General features: G+C 33.1%; 2 protein-coding genes across 4 annotated transcripts; both read left to right on the forward strand.

Annotated features, from left to right (window-relative positions):
• Window positions 1-1479: 1479 nt before the first annotated feature.
• On the forward strand, window positions 1480-5448 carry LOC111895158 (homeobox protein knotted-1-like 2). Of its 3 annotated transcripts, none has more exons than XM_023891256.3 (7): window positions 1480-2212; window positions 2409-2684; window positions 2785-2905; window positions 2974-3173; window positions 4636-4767; window positions 4862-4998; window positions 5098-5448. In XM_023891256.3, the coding sequence occupies exons 1-7, from the start codon at window positions 1718-1720 to the stop codon at window positions 5141-5143; spliced, it is 1407 nt and encodes a 468-aa protein (XP_023747024.1). In that variant the 5' UTR covers window positions 1480-1717; the 3' UTR covers window positions 5144-5448. The 3 variants fall into 3 exon arrangements, with proteins under 3 accessions (XP_023747024.1, XP_023747026.1, XP_023747025.1); XM_023891258.3 differs by having other exon boundaries at window positions 5109-5448; XM_023891257.3 differs by having other exon boundaries at window positions 1481-2212; window positions 5101-5448.
• Window positions 5449-12671: 7223 nt separating this feature from the next.
• Window positions 12672-15162, forward strand: LOC111895166 (hydroxyproline O-arabinosyltransferase 1). The gene is made up of 8 exons (XM_023891265.3): window positions 12672-13246; window positions 13706-13773; window positions 13862-14063; window positions 14142-14239; window positions 14333-14402; window positions 14496-14567; window positions 14664-14777; window positions 14870-15162. The coding sequence occupies exons 1-8, from the start codon at window positions 12842-12844 to the stop codon at window positions 14927-14929; spliced, it is 1089 nt and encodes a 362-aa protein (XP_023747033.1). The 5' UTR covers window positions 12672-12841; the 3' UTR covers window positions 14930-15162.
• Window positions 15163-16383: the final 1221 nt, after the last annotated feature.

The raw sequence follows: 16383 nt of genomic DNA on the forward strand, positions 1-16383 counted from the left end.
TAGATGGCTTGAAAAATCACTTTTAAGGTCTGTAAAGGTAACAAAAAATGTTTCCTTTTGAACCCTAAAAAACATGCCTTTCATTCTTGCCTGTGATACTCATCACCAAAGACAAAACCTGATCCTTTGTTGCTCCATCGTCAGACTACCCCCATGTTATCATCCACGCCATAGTCGACACCACCATCCACGCCACGAGCTTCCTATCACATGCCGCATAAAAACTTCCATTTTCTTGGTTTTATGAAATCATTGTTAGTTTTCTAAAATCGGTGATGATTCTATCGTGTTGGTTTTCTAAAATATGTTGGACTATGTGTTTACTATAATCTTTGTTTACTGAATTGTTAATTTCTAAAATATGAGTTGGGTTTTAATTTGTTACCAAGTTGTTCATTTTTAGTGAAGCCTTTTGTAATGTGATTTGTTACAAAGTTAGGTTTTTGAAACCATTGTTTACTACAAAGTTTGTTTATCGAAAGTTTATTGGGGCGGTTTGCAACATTTGTGTTTACGAACTTCAATTTAGCATCAAACGATGCTATTGCATAATTTGTGTCTCATGATTAACCGCGAAGTTAAATGCGATTGTGGTGGTTTTGCAAAGCACAATACCATTATAGATGTTCGAAGACATGCAAAAGGATGTTGATAAATGAAAGGGCTATTGGAATCAAAACTTATTCCTAAAAGTGGGTTGTGTCAAAAGGGCATTGCAAATATGGTATATGATGCTGAATTGGATTTCATGTTTACATGATGAAGAATTCATTGTAGTTCACAATGCCTAGGGAATGAACTTTGATACATATTTAATAGGTATACAAACTTTTTTGAAACGAGCTAACGATGGATCCAACATCCGACATACATATACGCCCAAGCTCTGTCTAATCGAGCTTGTCTTAATGTGTGGACACCTTCTCTTATATACACCCTCACACCTTTAACATTCAGATTCAAAGCTACACACATACCCATTAGTAGACAAGTATGAAACATACGTTTTCCATGGTGGTCCAGGTTTGTATCGAACTTGATAGGTATTTTGGACAATAGTGAAAGAGTATAATTTTATTTGGTTAGATGTTTCATATCGACATAAATAAAAGTGATTGTATTTATTTATGCTAACAAATATACATGGCCTATTATCTACATGCATTAGGTTAATGGGCCGAAAATATTCTTCTTTCATATAAGTATTATCCAAATTAATTTATTTGTTAACTTGTCAACCGACTGATCTAGATTTAAGATCACCATTATAGTATTTAAAAGTGCTTATTGAGTGAAGATTAATTATATTTTATGTGTTATGATCAAAATTTTACTATACTTGCATACATTAGAGTTATATAATCTTCTTTAATCAATATCATTTTACCTAAAATTAATATAATTATGTAAATGAATGATGGGAGTAGTTTTCCTTTTCTTTACTTTTTCCGTTTTTCCAACAATGTCACTTTCTTGTTTTCACTCCTCTATCTTCCTTCCTACAACTGTCCACTCTCTACTCTCTACACTGTATCTATTCTATTAACTCTCTCTAGTCTCTAAGCTATAAAAACCTGTTCATCGTCTTCATATGTAGCCTTTTTCTCTCCATTCATCGTCTGTAGAAGCTAAAAGCTAAAGCCTGATTCAACACCTCCGCCGTCGTCAAATTTTCACCCACTGGCCACTACCCTATCATCGCCGGCGGACTTCTTTAATGGCGTTTCATCCTAATCATCTCCAACAACAGATGGCTCTACAGCAACATTTCTCCGACACCGACAACAATTCCGTCCTTCGTACAATTCTCCCGGACCACCATCACCTCGCCGTCGCCGCCCAGTCTTCTTCTCCTTCTTCACGTTCCGCCGGAAAAGACCATTGGCTCAATAGCGCGATTCTCCGGCAACAAGGTCAGTACGCTGGTGGGGCTACCGACGGGAGTAATAATTTCCTCAACTTGCAAACCAACAATAATTCGGATTCGCCAGTGTCAACGTCTTCACAGCATCTTCATCATCATCACCATCATCAACAAGGTGGGAATAATAACCAGTGGCTATCGAGATCGATGCTGCAAAGAAACGTTAGTGATGTTGGGGGAGACGACATCGTTACCCAAGTCTCCAATGATTCGATTATCGCCGCTATGTCATCTCATGATTCTCCTGATTTAAACAACAATCAATCCAGAACCATCGTCAACAGTCAGGTTAGATTGAAACCTCCGACTTTTCAATTTTCAGTTTTCATCGTAAAAAGAAAGATCTACCCAATTTTCCAACTACTTCAAACCATCTTTATAACCACAAATGCTCTGTTTTAACATCCACCAACACCAATTGGTTTAATTCCCAATTGGGTTATTCAAAACACAGCCAATATGATACCTTCAACGATATTTACAGGTCGATAACAATGGCGGAGGCGAGCTTGGGGAGAGTGAAGACGGAGGTGGCGACGTTAACTGGCAAAATGCGAGATACAAAGCAGAAGTATTATCACATCCGCTGTATGAACAATTATTATCAGCTCATGTCGCTTGTTTGAGAATCGCAACTCCCGTTGACCAATTACCCAGAATCGATGCACAGTTAGCACAATCACAGCATGTTGTATCAAAGTATTCGGGTTTTGAAGGACAGAGTAATCTTGGTGATGATAAAGAACTTGATCAATTCATGGTATGCATCTTTCTTCTTAATCTTATAATCTTATAATCTTATAATCTTAAAATCTTAAACTGATTGTATTATGATCTGGTGTTGGAAACATGAAACGCAGACTCATTATGTTCTGTTACTTTGTTCTTTCAAAGAACAATTACAACAACACGTTCGTGTTCATGCAATGGAAGCAGTAATGGCGTGTTGGGAGATTGAACAATCGTTACAAAGCTTAACAGGTTTGTTTTTTTGGTTGTATTTTATGTTATGAAAAGTTTATTAATTATTATTTTTGGTTGTTGAAAAGGAGTGTCACCTGGAGAAGGTACAGGTGCAACAATGTCAGATGATGATGAAGATCAAGTGGATGAAAGTGATAATGCAAATTTATTTGATGGGAGTTTTGATGGACATGATAGCATGGGATTCGGGCCTCTTGTTCCAACTGAGAGTGAGAGATCGTTAATGGAGCGTGTAAGGCAAGAGCTTAAGCACGAGCTCAAACAGGTAAAATTTAACTGAAAAACTAACTGATGTTTGAAAAAATAATTGTTTATTTACCTGATAAACTACATTTTGATTTGACAATCATAACAAATTAAAGAAAAACTCGAAAAATAAACATGTTAGGGAACATGTAAAGATCGGCTTACAAAACTACTTGTTAGCCGAAAAAATATCTGTTTATTTAACTGATAAACTACATTTTGATTTGACGAACATAACAAATTAAAGAAAAACTCGAAAAATAAACATGTTAGGGAAAAATATTATTGTTTCTTTTTCTTTCTCTCAATAAACAACTACAATTGGGAAGTTTTTCCATTAACAAGATATTTAGTACCAACTCAAGAAATGGAAAAACTTAATATATCCACTATAGAAAAACTTTTTTATAAAGCTTTTTTATGGGTCCTATAGAAAAGATATACAAATGAATTAAAAATTATTATACTTGTGAAAGGGCTCCATGTAAGAGCTTAGATCTTGTAATTTTACAAGTAACGTAAATAAGTTTTGGGGACAAAAAAGCTCTTCTTTATAGCTTTTTTAACCCAAAAAAAAAGACACTCACCAATGGCAATGAGTTTCTATTATTGACGCTCTAAGTGTTGTTTTGATGAGGTGCTCTATAGATAAATAGATAAAAGGATGTTAAAACAATATTTGAAAAAAATAAGGGCACCCTAAAGGAAATGGAAGGAAAAAAATAAATTAAAACAAGTACATACCACCTCATAAATCGAAGAAAAAAGTAAATTAAAACGAGTTTATAAAATTTAACCACTTCATATGTCGACGAATTATCATGTTTGGTTGTTCTTTAGTAATGAAAGAAATGAATGTTCACATAACTTTTTATATTTTATGTAAATACAATATATAATTTCAACTTTATTTCATGCATGATTTCAATTATAATTTTAACTTTTTATTTACAAAAGTAATATTATTAAAATAAAGATAACAAGATCTTATTAAAACCAATATAACTCATAATCCTTATTCTAATAAAAGAATATGTTTAATCTTCTATTGACAAGTGTCATATAATTAGAGTTTCTCATTAATGTTATATATCATCAATTATGTCATTTGTCAACCTATTAATTATACAATTTAAATTTCAAATTTTAAATTTCCACTATAATTACACTAATTAATAATTGATTATCCATTTTAAATTTTAAATTTTAAAGTTTCCACTCTAATTATATTAAATACATAGCATTAGATTGAAAAACAAAATAAAATTAATACAGATTATAAGGTGATATAACTTCAAGTATTTATTAAAATCTACAATTATAATTTTATATAATAAAAAAAATATCTCTTAATTAATAATTTATTTAAAATAATTGATTAATAATTTTAATTTTTTAATATGAAAAATTAATTAATTTTATAACCGTGTTTCTCACGGGTTATAAACTAGTATGTTTTATATATAATTGGTAAATATTAGGGTTACAAGGAGAAGATTGTGGATATTAGGGAGGAAATTTTACGCAAAAGAAGAGCAGGAAAACTTCCCGGCGACACCACGTCTGTGTTAAAATCATGGTGGCAATCACATGCCAAATGGCCATACCCCACCGTGAGTCTTCCAAATTCGCCATTAATACACCATCATTTTGACTATTTCGAGTCAAAATTGTTGACTTTTTTTTTGACGCGTTTGCAATTTACAGGAAGAAGATAAGGCAAGATTGGTACAGGAAACGGGGTTACAATTGAAGCAGATAAACAATTGGTTTATTAATCAAAGGAAGCGAAATTGGCATAGCAATCCTTCTTCTTCTACAGTCTTGAAGACTAAACGCAAAAGGTATTACATCTTATTAACGCAACCATTTATTAGATTTATAAAAAAAATTCATGAAAATGTGATGAATATTGAATACCCACTAACCCTCACCACAAAAAGAAGCAATGCAGGTGATAAAAGCAGTGATCATAACATGTTAAACTAAACACATTTATCAATGGAATGATGATCTTGCATGTAGTTTCAAGAAAGATCTAGTTGAAGGTTTGAAGAGAAAGATGAAAATGGTGTAAGGTTAAGAAGTTTGAGCTTTGAGAGTCATGTATATGACTAAAAAACTGAAATTTCGGATACGTTTATGTATCTATCAGTTTTGTGTGAATAGGATAAGGGGATGTACATGTACATAATAAGATAGCATGTGGTGATTAGTATTTAGTAATGCATGTGACATATGTTCTTTCAACTACTTTGATCATGTAAACCATGTTAATTCTTGCGTGTTCTTTATTTGAATAACCCTCGCACCAATCTTATGGTTTTTATAATGAACAATGACACATTGACATGGAAATACTATTTTGGCCAACTTGGGTTTGACTTTCGGGTATATAAAATTTGAAAATATATATATATATAGAAGTTGAAATAATTTACTATTGAGGTACAAATCTACAAGTTATAAGAATTCAAAGAATAGCTTTCATGAATTTATAATTCAATAAAAGTAAATTCCAAGTTTTGTCCTATGGCATCAGTTAACGTATAGATTTAGTATAAGTTATCGTTTATTGCCTTTTTAGGTCAAAAAGAGTTATTTTATAATGATTTGGTGTTGAATAATTGTCGTTTGATGATTACTTTTTGCCAATATCTACCGCATTTGCAAATGCATGCATTTGCGTTTTTGTCATTTTTTTACATCAATCTTTCTTAAGCTTTTTTTTTTTTTAATAAGACCATCTCATCAAATGCATGCATTTGCGTTTTTGACATTTTTTTTTACACCAATCTTTTTTTAAGCTTTTATCTTCTTCTTTTTTTTTTTTTAATAAGACCATCTCATCCTCGACGTAATATTTTCTAAATCAAAACGAAATATCAACCCAAATATGATTTAGGATTATAACCCATTAAATGTCATCACAAATATTATTTTTTGCCCCATTGGAACATAGTTGTGATTATGGGCTTATGGCCCATTACATGTCAAAGTATCCAACCCGTTATTTTCATTCCAAACTTGCATTCTTTTAACTAAAAAACCTATAAAAACACCATAGAATTAGGGTTGGTTTATATATATATATATATATATATATATATATATATATATATATATATATATATAAAAGGCTCCAAAGTCTGTTTTCCTATCAAAGAAACTATCAAAAGATGGAACAAGCGGATTCATCGTGTGCAGGCCCGACCCAATAGGTGGGGCAAACTTAGCCCAGGGTCCGTAATTGATTGGGCCCTAACTCTGTGTATATATAGTTTATATATATGTTGTAGTATATGCTTAAAATAAATGAAATCAACTTTCAGCTTACTTGGCTTGTTTGGTTTGTGTTATAATCGACTGGAGTTCAAATCTTTGTGTCATCATCAATTTCATTTTTGCTGATAAGTTTTCCTTTGTTTATTAATAACTTAATTATTTAACAGAAGCCTAAACATTCATTCTGTGGTTGGTTACTTTCTCTTTCTCCCCCTGGTAATATGGTATATTGTATAGGTTCAAATCGTAGTGTGATCAAGTTCTTTTTGTTATTATTATTATTATTTTTTTAAATTAACTTAAATATTTTGAAACACATTTTCTATATACATCTATTTTATATAATAACAATAACTTGTCGTCTTTATAAAATTGTTAGCTAGTTATAATTTTTTTTCCTCAAATTATGTAAGTTTAAGGGGGCTTTTTTTGTTTATGTCTCGGGCAGTCGGGCTCCAAATATATTTAGGCCACCCTTGATTATATATATATATATATATATATATATATATATATATATATATATATATATATATATATATATATATATATATATATATATATATATATATATATATATATATATATATATATATATATATATATATATATATATATATATATATATATATATATATATATATTATAAAAAAATATTTTTTTTTGAATCTCATGTATTTGAAACCCCCAAGACTATTCAACTTATACAGTTTAATTTATTGATTAATTAAAATGTTATGATTTGTTGCTTCCAAAACTATTGAAATCATAATATTTAATTGACAAGTTAAATGAAATATTTAACATGTAGAAGAGCATTATAGTTTGCATAGTGCATGTTTATCAACACAAAATAATAGATTATATTGGTAGGGTTTGAAGAGTTGTGTGAGTGGTTCTATGGATACTGTAACACCCAAAGTTTTGAAGGCCAAGAAAGGAAAGAAAACCCTAAGTTTAGGGGTCGACTCGGCGAGTCCGAGCGGGATCCGGGTCGAGGAGTAAGTGACCGACTCGGCGAGTAGGCCAAGGTGACTCGGCGAGTCTGGTCTGTGCGTGAAAACCCTAAATCCGGGACTTGGAGCCTATATAAACGTCTTAATCTTCTTCCTAGGGTTCCCTTACTGCCTCTTAAGCCCTGGATACCAAAACCTAGCCGTCATAACCTTTGATTGAGCCATTTGTTGCCTTGGAAGGTGCATTAAAGCTTGGAGAAGGAAGAAGGAACTTGGAGGAGCAAGAAGGGACTATAGATCTGGAGTTTGTGGAGCCTTTCTGAGATATTGAAGGTAATAAATCGTCCCTCTCTCCTTTAGGTCTTCCATGGTTGTGAGATTTGGGGCTCTTAAGCCATGGTTTGACACCCATTTGAGTTAGAAGCCGGATCTGGAGTTGCTACTTCAGATCCAAGTGTGTTATGGACTAGAGAAGCATAAAGTATCAGCCCTTGAGTCAATGTTGAAGCCCCTTGGCCTTAAACCCTAGTTTATGGTGTATTTTGCTTAGATCTCCTTCTCTACACGTAAAGTTTGCAACTTTACGTGAGGAATAGGCTTGGGAAGGGTAGATCTATAGATTTGAGTCCCTGCATGACTCAAAAGTCCTCTGCATGTATGAAGGACCGGATGGACTCGGCGAGTCCTTTGAGTGGACTCGGCGAGTAGCTTGAAGATGAGGAGGAACTCGACGAGTGGGATGAACAGCTCGTTGAGTCAGATGAAGTTGGGCATGAACTCGGCGAGTTGGAAGAACAACTCGACGAGTTGGATGAAGATTGTCTTGGACTCGGCGAGTATGTTCTTGGACTCGGCGAGTCAAGTCGCGAAACCCCAAACCCTTCGAGTTTAGACTCGAATCAGTGAGTCGATTAGAGACTCGGTGAGTTGGACAGGTCAGGACTCGGAAATCGGTAGACTCAGCGAGTCATGGACTGACTCGGCGAGTAGAGTCGCGAGTGGAAGGACTCTGGAATTATGAACTCGGCGAGTCAGTAGGGTGACTCGACGAGTAGGGTTGACCTGGAAGGTTGACTTTGACCAGGACTCTGACTTCGACCTGAGTTGACTTAGTTGACTTTCGGGAGATAGTTAGACTAAGTGTTGCATTGATATTGGTAGCTCGGGGAGCTAGTGGAGCAGGAGTTCAGAGAGTTGTCGGTCAGCAGCCGGAGGATTATCAGCAGAGTTCAGCAGTGCGAGGTGAGTCTCCTCATTGTTTGTATGGGTCTAAGGCACCAATGCCGGCCCATTTAGAATATGCATGAAAGACTAGGGGGTGGCTCCTGGCACACAGTGTGTTATTATGTATGATAGGAAGACCCGGGGGTTAGCCCTAGGCAATATGCATGAAAGACCAGGGGGTGGCTCCTGACACATAGTATGTTATTATGTATAATAGGAAGACCCGGGGGTTAGCCCTAGGCAATATGCATGAAAGACCAGGGGGTGGCTCCTGGCACACAGTATGTTATTATGGATGACAGGAAGACCCGGGGGTTAGCCCTAGGCAATATGTATGAAAGACCAGGAGGTGGCTCCTGGCGCATTGTATGCTATTATATATGAAAAACCAGGAGGTGGCTTCTGGCACACTGTATGCTGTTTAGCTAAGTAGAGTAGTATGTACGGTTGTCTTTGTGATTCTTGCATAAAAGACCAGGGGTGGCCCTTGGCACATGTCTGTAAGACCAGGGGGTGGCCCTTGGCACTTGTCTGTAAGACCCAGGGAGCGGCCCAGGCTTGACCAGGAAGACCACGCGCGGCCCGTGGCATAATGGCAAGACTATGTTTGGCACATAGCACCTTATTTGATTATGGATAAGTCGGTTATGTATAGCTCTTGGCTATGAATGGTTTGTATGGTATGAGGTATCTGGGGAACTCACTAAGCTTCGTGCTTACGGCTTTCAGTTTTGGTTTCAGGTACTTCCGGTAGCGGATGATGGAGCTCGGGATGATCGCATGGCACACACCATATATCAGTCAGCCTGGGAATGTTTTACTCTGATAATGAACATGTGTTTTGAAAACTAATACTCTGTTTATGTTTTGAAATGATGATTTTACTTTAAGTGATACTTTATTAAAAGAAATTTTTAGTCTGGAATTTTGGGACGTTATAGATACAAAAGAGCAATTGCAATTTTCCAAATTTAAATGCAAGTAAAATCAAATTAAGTGCATGTAAAGTTTTAGATATTAACCAAGCTTCAAAGTTGGCTATATGTGTGAAAAGGTAACATGAAATCATTTTTTAAAGTTTATGTTTTATAGATCTTTTCATTAGAGGAAGTAAGATTGATAATTACTTTTCATGAACTTTTGGTAGATCAACCAACCTTCAAGCTATTTATAGTTGGAGCAATTAACTTTGTTAAAATGTATGTTTATGTTGCATTTCTTTTTTATGTTAAGGCAATCTATTTTTATGTACAATAAAATATTATTCAACATGTATTTTATGCTATTAGTTACATATGATATTGGTTTTTATCGTTTTTTTTTGTTGTCAATAACATCAATGTAATTTTAGATAATTGATTTTGATAAAAGGAGTTTCTATTTTTATTCCAAATTACTATTGTAATGACTAGAACAAATGATTTTAATTATAATGTGGATAATATTTAATTAAATATGTTCATATATGAATGTTTGTTTTGTATTGTTTAAAGATATAATTACTAAAAAGTCATGTCATTTTTTTCATGTAAGTCTCTTTGAAATACAATTGTATCTTATCATATTATAACAATCTTTACCCATTGCGGAAGTATACGCATGTTAAAATATAGACACTAAAGTTAGAATCACATGTGTGTAAGAGTACATTAGATTGGATATTTATTTCAACACATTAGGTATACCACTTTCACTTATAATACCACAATCTAATTTGTAAACTGGACTATTTAAGCACAATAACCAAAGGGCCAATGGCCCAGCGGTATGGAGTGACCATCTCATTTGAGAGGTAAGGGGTTCAAGTCTCGATGGAGACATAGGTGGTTATTTAAGAATAGATTAGTTAGGGGTCGTTTGTTTACCTTTTAATTGAAAAATTAAGAGACAATCTCTTAAAAATTCAGATATGATGTGTTTGGTAGCCTCTTATTATATGTCTCTTAAATTAAAAAAAAGCCTCTTAATTTCTCAGACCTCAGGTTGTATCTGAAAAAAAGAAAGCACGCGTGTTTCCGGTTTTGCCCAAAAACATATTCCCTCTTCTCCCTATTCTATTTCACGATGCGATTTCTTTCTCCCTCCCAACCATCTTCGACGACCAGCTACCCTCCGCTATGCTTTAGCCACCGACCGATCACCGCCTCCACCTCCACCAGCCTGCGCCGCCCTCCACCCCCCTCAAACTCGTCGATAGCAAAATCAAGTAATAGCTCTTTGAAACCTATTTATGTATCTAAAATCGATTATAGGGTTAATTTCTTAAACCAATTTCTGAAATCGATTTCTAGAGTTTATTTTTGAAACCTATTTGTGCATCAAATAATGGTTCTCGGTTGGCTCTTATTGCTGGGCTTTTATGTTTTTTATAAGTATGCACTTTTCGGTATTGATCTTTTTTCATTTGATGTATTGAAGATTTGAAGTCAACTCTATTATTTATTACAGGTACATTTGTGTTTGTTTGCAGTTTGATCATTATTTTTCCTCATAAACTTGATTAGTTCTCCAGTATTTTAAGTTAGAAGCTAGTGTAGAGTGAAACCTATTATGAATCTTCATTGACATTTTTGTCCCTGGTGTATATTTGAAGGTTATGGGGATATCACTCCTCTGGAACACACAAAAACATGGTTATATACATGTAATGTGATTGATATAAGCATATAGCTCAGGTTATTTTTGTAAGGTTGTTTAAGAGGGTGTTTATAGTAATGTGATTCTATTTTGTTATTGCAATGTTATCCAAAACAAAGCAATTTTGATTGCTATAGTTGATAGATTAATTTTGATTTAAGTTTAATTTGCATTTTATATGTTGCTTGTATATATTTATTATTATAATTCAAGAAGTTAGTTCGTTATTTTATAAACAAAAAATATTGAATTCAACAAAAAGTAATACAGAAGGGTAAAATGATCATTTTTTAATTCAGCACAATAATTAAGTGGTTCCAACCAAACAGCATGTTAAAAATTCAGATCTTAAAAGTTCAGATCCTCTTAGAGATCCAGATCTCTTAAAAAATCAGATCTTAAAAATTAAGATCCTGCCAAACAACCCCTTAGTTTGTCATTCAAAAAAAAAAAAAAAAAAATTAAGCACAATAATGTTCTTAACCACATAAATTAAAACGAGCATTGGATGCTTAATTGCTTATAGATGTTGGAAAGTTGTATAAAATCCATCACACCATTATGTATTTTTATTACTTCAACAATTTATTACGAAAACTTATAGATTGATAATTTTTTTTGTCGTATATATTTTATCGATGCAATTGACTATGCCAGTAAAACTATCTATTATTGAATATAATTGCTCAAGGGACTTAAATTATAAAGCGTAAAACTTTGTTTTACGTTTATCGTAAATGTATTTAATTATTTATAATTAACGAAGAAAAAGAGACAATTTGAAATGAGTCAAATTACAACACACAGAATGTGCATCACATAGATAATCATTCAACAAGACAAATAAACTCATAATATTTAAAGTCGCATCAGCGGATGAATATGTGATATATATTAAGTTAAATCTTGCACATATTCATTCTAAATATAAAAGCATGTTTAGCTATCTATAGATAAAATATCATTTCAAAGTTATTTAGAAAAACATTACACATGTTTTGTTGGAAAAAAGGTAATTTGTATACAATGAACTTTCTTCAATAAGTAACAAAATAATGCAAAACCTTTTTACTTTATTGATATAAACCTTCTCACCTCTCAAGAAACAATACCAAGAGTAACATATCCTTTTACAAGTCAAAAAATAAAATGAAACAATTTAATAAGAGATTCTATCAAACGTAGGTGAAATAATGTAACGCTCTAAATAGATCAAAATTTTATTAAAATGAAGACATTATCTTCGTTGGATTATATAAAATAAAAATAATTGTAGTTTTTTTAAATCAAATCTTATTGAAATTAATAATTAAAGGAAGATTGTTTTTTTTAGATCGAATCTTATTGAAATAAATAAAAATAATTGAAGGAGGGTTGAATTTCAAAAAAAGGCCATTTTTATATTCTTCAACTACTCGCGCATACAGCCATGGATTACAACCAAAACCCATACGACTTTGTTCTTCATCTTCTTCCCCCTTTCACCCACTTCTCTCCTTCCAAAAACCCAAAATCTCCCATCAAAATCCCCAATTCCTACATGTAGGAAACGCAATCACGATTCAAACCAATTGAATCTTGCAACATGGGTTGTGGGAATTTCTTCTTCACTCTCACAATAACGTTTTCAGTAGCTCTAATCACATACAACATCATCATTTCAGCCAACGCTCCACTCAGGCAAGAACTCCCAGGCTCATCACAAGGGGTTCTCTCTGTTGACCCGATAATCAAGATGCCGGGGAATAGAAAGTCAGCTTTGGCCGATAAGAAGAGGATGTTTCATACTGCAGTTACTGCATCTGATTCTGTTTATAACACATGGCAGACTAGGATCATGTACTATTGGTTTAAGAAGATGAAGGAAAACGGCGGAGTGAATTGCGAAATGGGCGGATTTACGAGGATCTTACATTCTGGAAAAGCCGATCAGTTCATGGATGAGATCCCGACTTTTGTTGCTCAGCCACTTCCAGCTGGAACAGATCAGGTATAATTGTCGTAAATATCGTATGCGTATCGTTCAATTCAAGTAATTCATTCATTTTCGTGCTCATTTTACCTAGGAAATTAGGTTTATCCATCCATGGAAGTCCAATTTTGACTTGTAAAGTCAAAATTGACATGAATGTTTAGCTTCGAGAAACTTCCGATACCTACATTGACAATTAATCAAAATTCTGTTACAAAGAAAGACATATTTCTGTGTAAAAACCCAATATCCTGAATCTAAATGTAATCTAAACATCAATTTAAATTAGGGAAATTCTGCCAATTTTGAACTTCACAATCAAAATGGAACTTTCTACTTTGAGAGATTTAGAGTAATTAATATTTGTGTATGCTTAGATATAGAGAAACCCACAAGTTCATTTGAAGTAAATATTAATGGCTACTACTCAACTACCCTGATTTTGATTTTCACTGATAAAATTTTGGTATATTTCAGGGTTATATAGTCCTCAATCGACCCTGGGCATTTGTGCAATGGCTACAACAAGTCGACATTAAAGAAGAGTAAGCGAAAACATAAATTCATTTTGTACATTTATAAAATTACAAATCTTGAATATTTATTTATTTTTTAAAAAAAAAATTTATGCAGCTATATATTAATGTCAGAGCCAGATCATGTTATTGTAAAACCAATACCAAATTTATCCAAAAATGGGCTTGGAGCAGCTTTTCCTTTTTTCTACATTGAGCCTAAAAAATACGAGCCAATTCTTAGAAAATTCTACCCAGAAGAAAAAGGGCCAATTACCAATATTGACCCTATAGGAAATTCACCTGTTATCGTTGGAAAGGTACATAAATTTCAATTATATAATAATCATTTGCAAATTTAAAATTTTGTTTAATTATTTATCTTGTTTTGAAATTAGGAATCTCTTAAAAAGATAGCTCCCACATGGATGAATGTGTCTTTGGCCATGAAAAAAGACCCTGAAGCTGATAAGGCTTTCGGTTGGGTTCTTGAAATGTAATTTAATTATTTACACTTAGTTTAATGTATTTATAAATATTTTATGATTTTAAACTTTTTAAAATTAAAAATAATGATTTTTATACATAGGTATGCTTATGCTGTTTCATCTGCTTTGCATGATGTTGGAAACATCTTACATAAAGACTTCATGCTTCAGGTTTGTTTATTTTCGGAAAATTACCAAAAAACCATTATATTTTTTGTTCATGAATAATAATATTTTTTTATTTTTCCCTTGTGTATGCATTAGCCACCATGGGATACAGAAATTGGGGAGAAGTTTATTATTCACTACACGTATGGATGTGATTATGATATGAAGGTATTAATTGTAGCGTACATGAAAAAACCAATAATAAATAATAACTTTTTATTTTAATTTGAGAAAAAAAGTTGATAAGTATGTTGCTATTTATAGGGTAAATTGACATATGGAAAAATTGGAGAGTGGAGATTTGATAAAAGATCATTTGACACAATCTACCCTCCAAAAAACCTTCAACTTCCTCCACCTGGTGTCCCTGAAAGTGTGGTAAGCTTTTTTTTTTTTTAAATTACAAATTCATCACCATATTATTATTTTATTTTACTTTCTGAAATTTTCTTAATTTATAAATATTGAAGGTTACACTTGTGAAAATGGTGAATGAGGCAACGGAGAACATCCCAAACTGGGGAGCTTAAATACAAGATATGATATTAGGGGATATTTTTCGGGTTTAACATATAGAGGAATTATGTTATATTTTTTCTTATTTTATTCAAAGTGATGAAAAATAGGACATTGATGAAGGTATTATTACAGTTTAAGCAGTTTAAGAGAGGGGTTGGATTTGGTTCGTGTATTTTCTTCTTCTTGTTGTGCATAAATTGAATTGGTACAGGAATTGCAATTGAGGTGAAAATGGCTTCTTTTAGTGTTCTTAGGGAGACACATAGTCTTATATGAAATTATGATATTTTGGGATTTAATTTGGTATTTATTTGTGAAGTTATGTGTTAATGAGTAACTGTCATGACACTTTAAGATGAAAACTTCATGATGTGAAAGTTAAGGCATGTTGGAAATTTGAAATTACATTCCTGTTTTGTGCTTGAAGCCTTAATTGTGATGAAAGTAAAATATTGGTGATTTGTGTAAAACAAGAAATTATATAGGGAGTAATGCGAGTTAAAATCTAGCCATTTGGGGTAATACTTGGATTAAAAACAAGTTTTGTGGCTAATATGTGAGAGAGATGATAGGGATGAATGATTTGTGAATTCTTGATTATGATTTACAGAGGATTACACCGCCTTATATAGGCATGAGGTACAAAAGAAAAGAAATTATAGGAGATAAGTGAGGAAAGTAAATAAGTATCTTTTGACAATACAAATTGAGTAAATATTTGAATTTAAACTATGTTTAAGTGTTGTCTATAACACGCCCCTGTAAGATGGAGGCTCCATTGAAGATGCCAATCTTGGATCGAGTATGTAGAAACGAGGTTTGACTAAGTGGCTTGGTCAACAAGTTAGCAAGTTGGTCTTTTGAGTTTACATGTAGGACCCATAATAGATTTTGGGAGATCTGTTCACGAACAAAGTGATAATGGAGGGTTTGGTAGATTTTCCATAAAAAGAAACATTTTAACTAAGGAAATTTTATAAAGATAAAAGGGTACGATGCGTACAATCAACCGAGCTCAAGTAAATCTTCCCAAAATACCCATACATGTTATATGTTTTACACCATGATGTGAGGATTGCATTCTAGATTAGAGGCTAAGGATCTGCTCAGAATTGCATGATAGAATGCTAGGAGAGATGTCTTTATGTGCCTATTATATGAATTTATAGATTCACATGTTAGTATCAAATAAGTTATTTGATAGGGTAGCTTGTATAGGTTATGTTCTGATTTGAATTGTTTGATGCTCGAATGCTGCGTGCTTTGTGCTTTAGTAAACTTTATTAGTGCCAACTAAATAGTGGATGAATGTGTGGATTACATATTATTGAGATTAGATAATTTTAGAAGGATAGGTTTAACTCTATTGCGCAGCTCTTGTTTGAGTCCCATCGTTGTAGTGTAGGACCTTTCATTCGAAGAATTATCTAGTATCGATAGTATGTAATCGTATTCATGTGGTAGT

This window comes from Lactuca sativa, chromosome 6 (assembly GCF_002870075.4).
Source record: "Lactuca sativa cultivar Salinas chromosome 6, Lsat_Salinas_v11, whole genome shotgun sequence".
In the NCBI taxonomy this organism is placed as follows: Eukaryota; Viridiplantae; Streptophyta; class Magnoliopsida; order Asterales; family Asteraceae; genus Lactuca; species Lactuca sativa.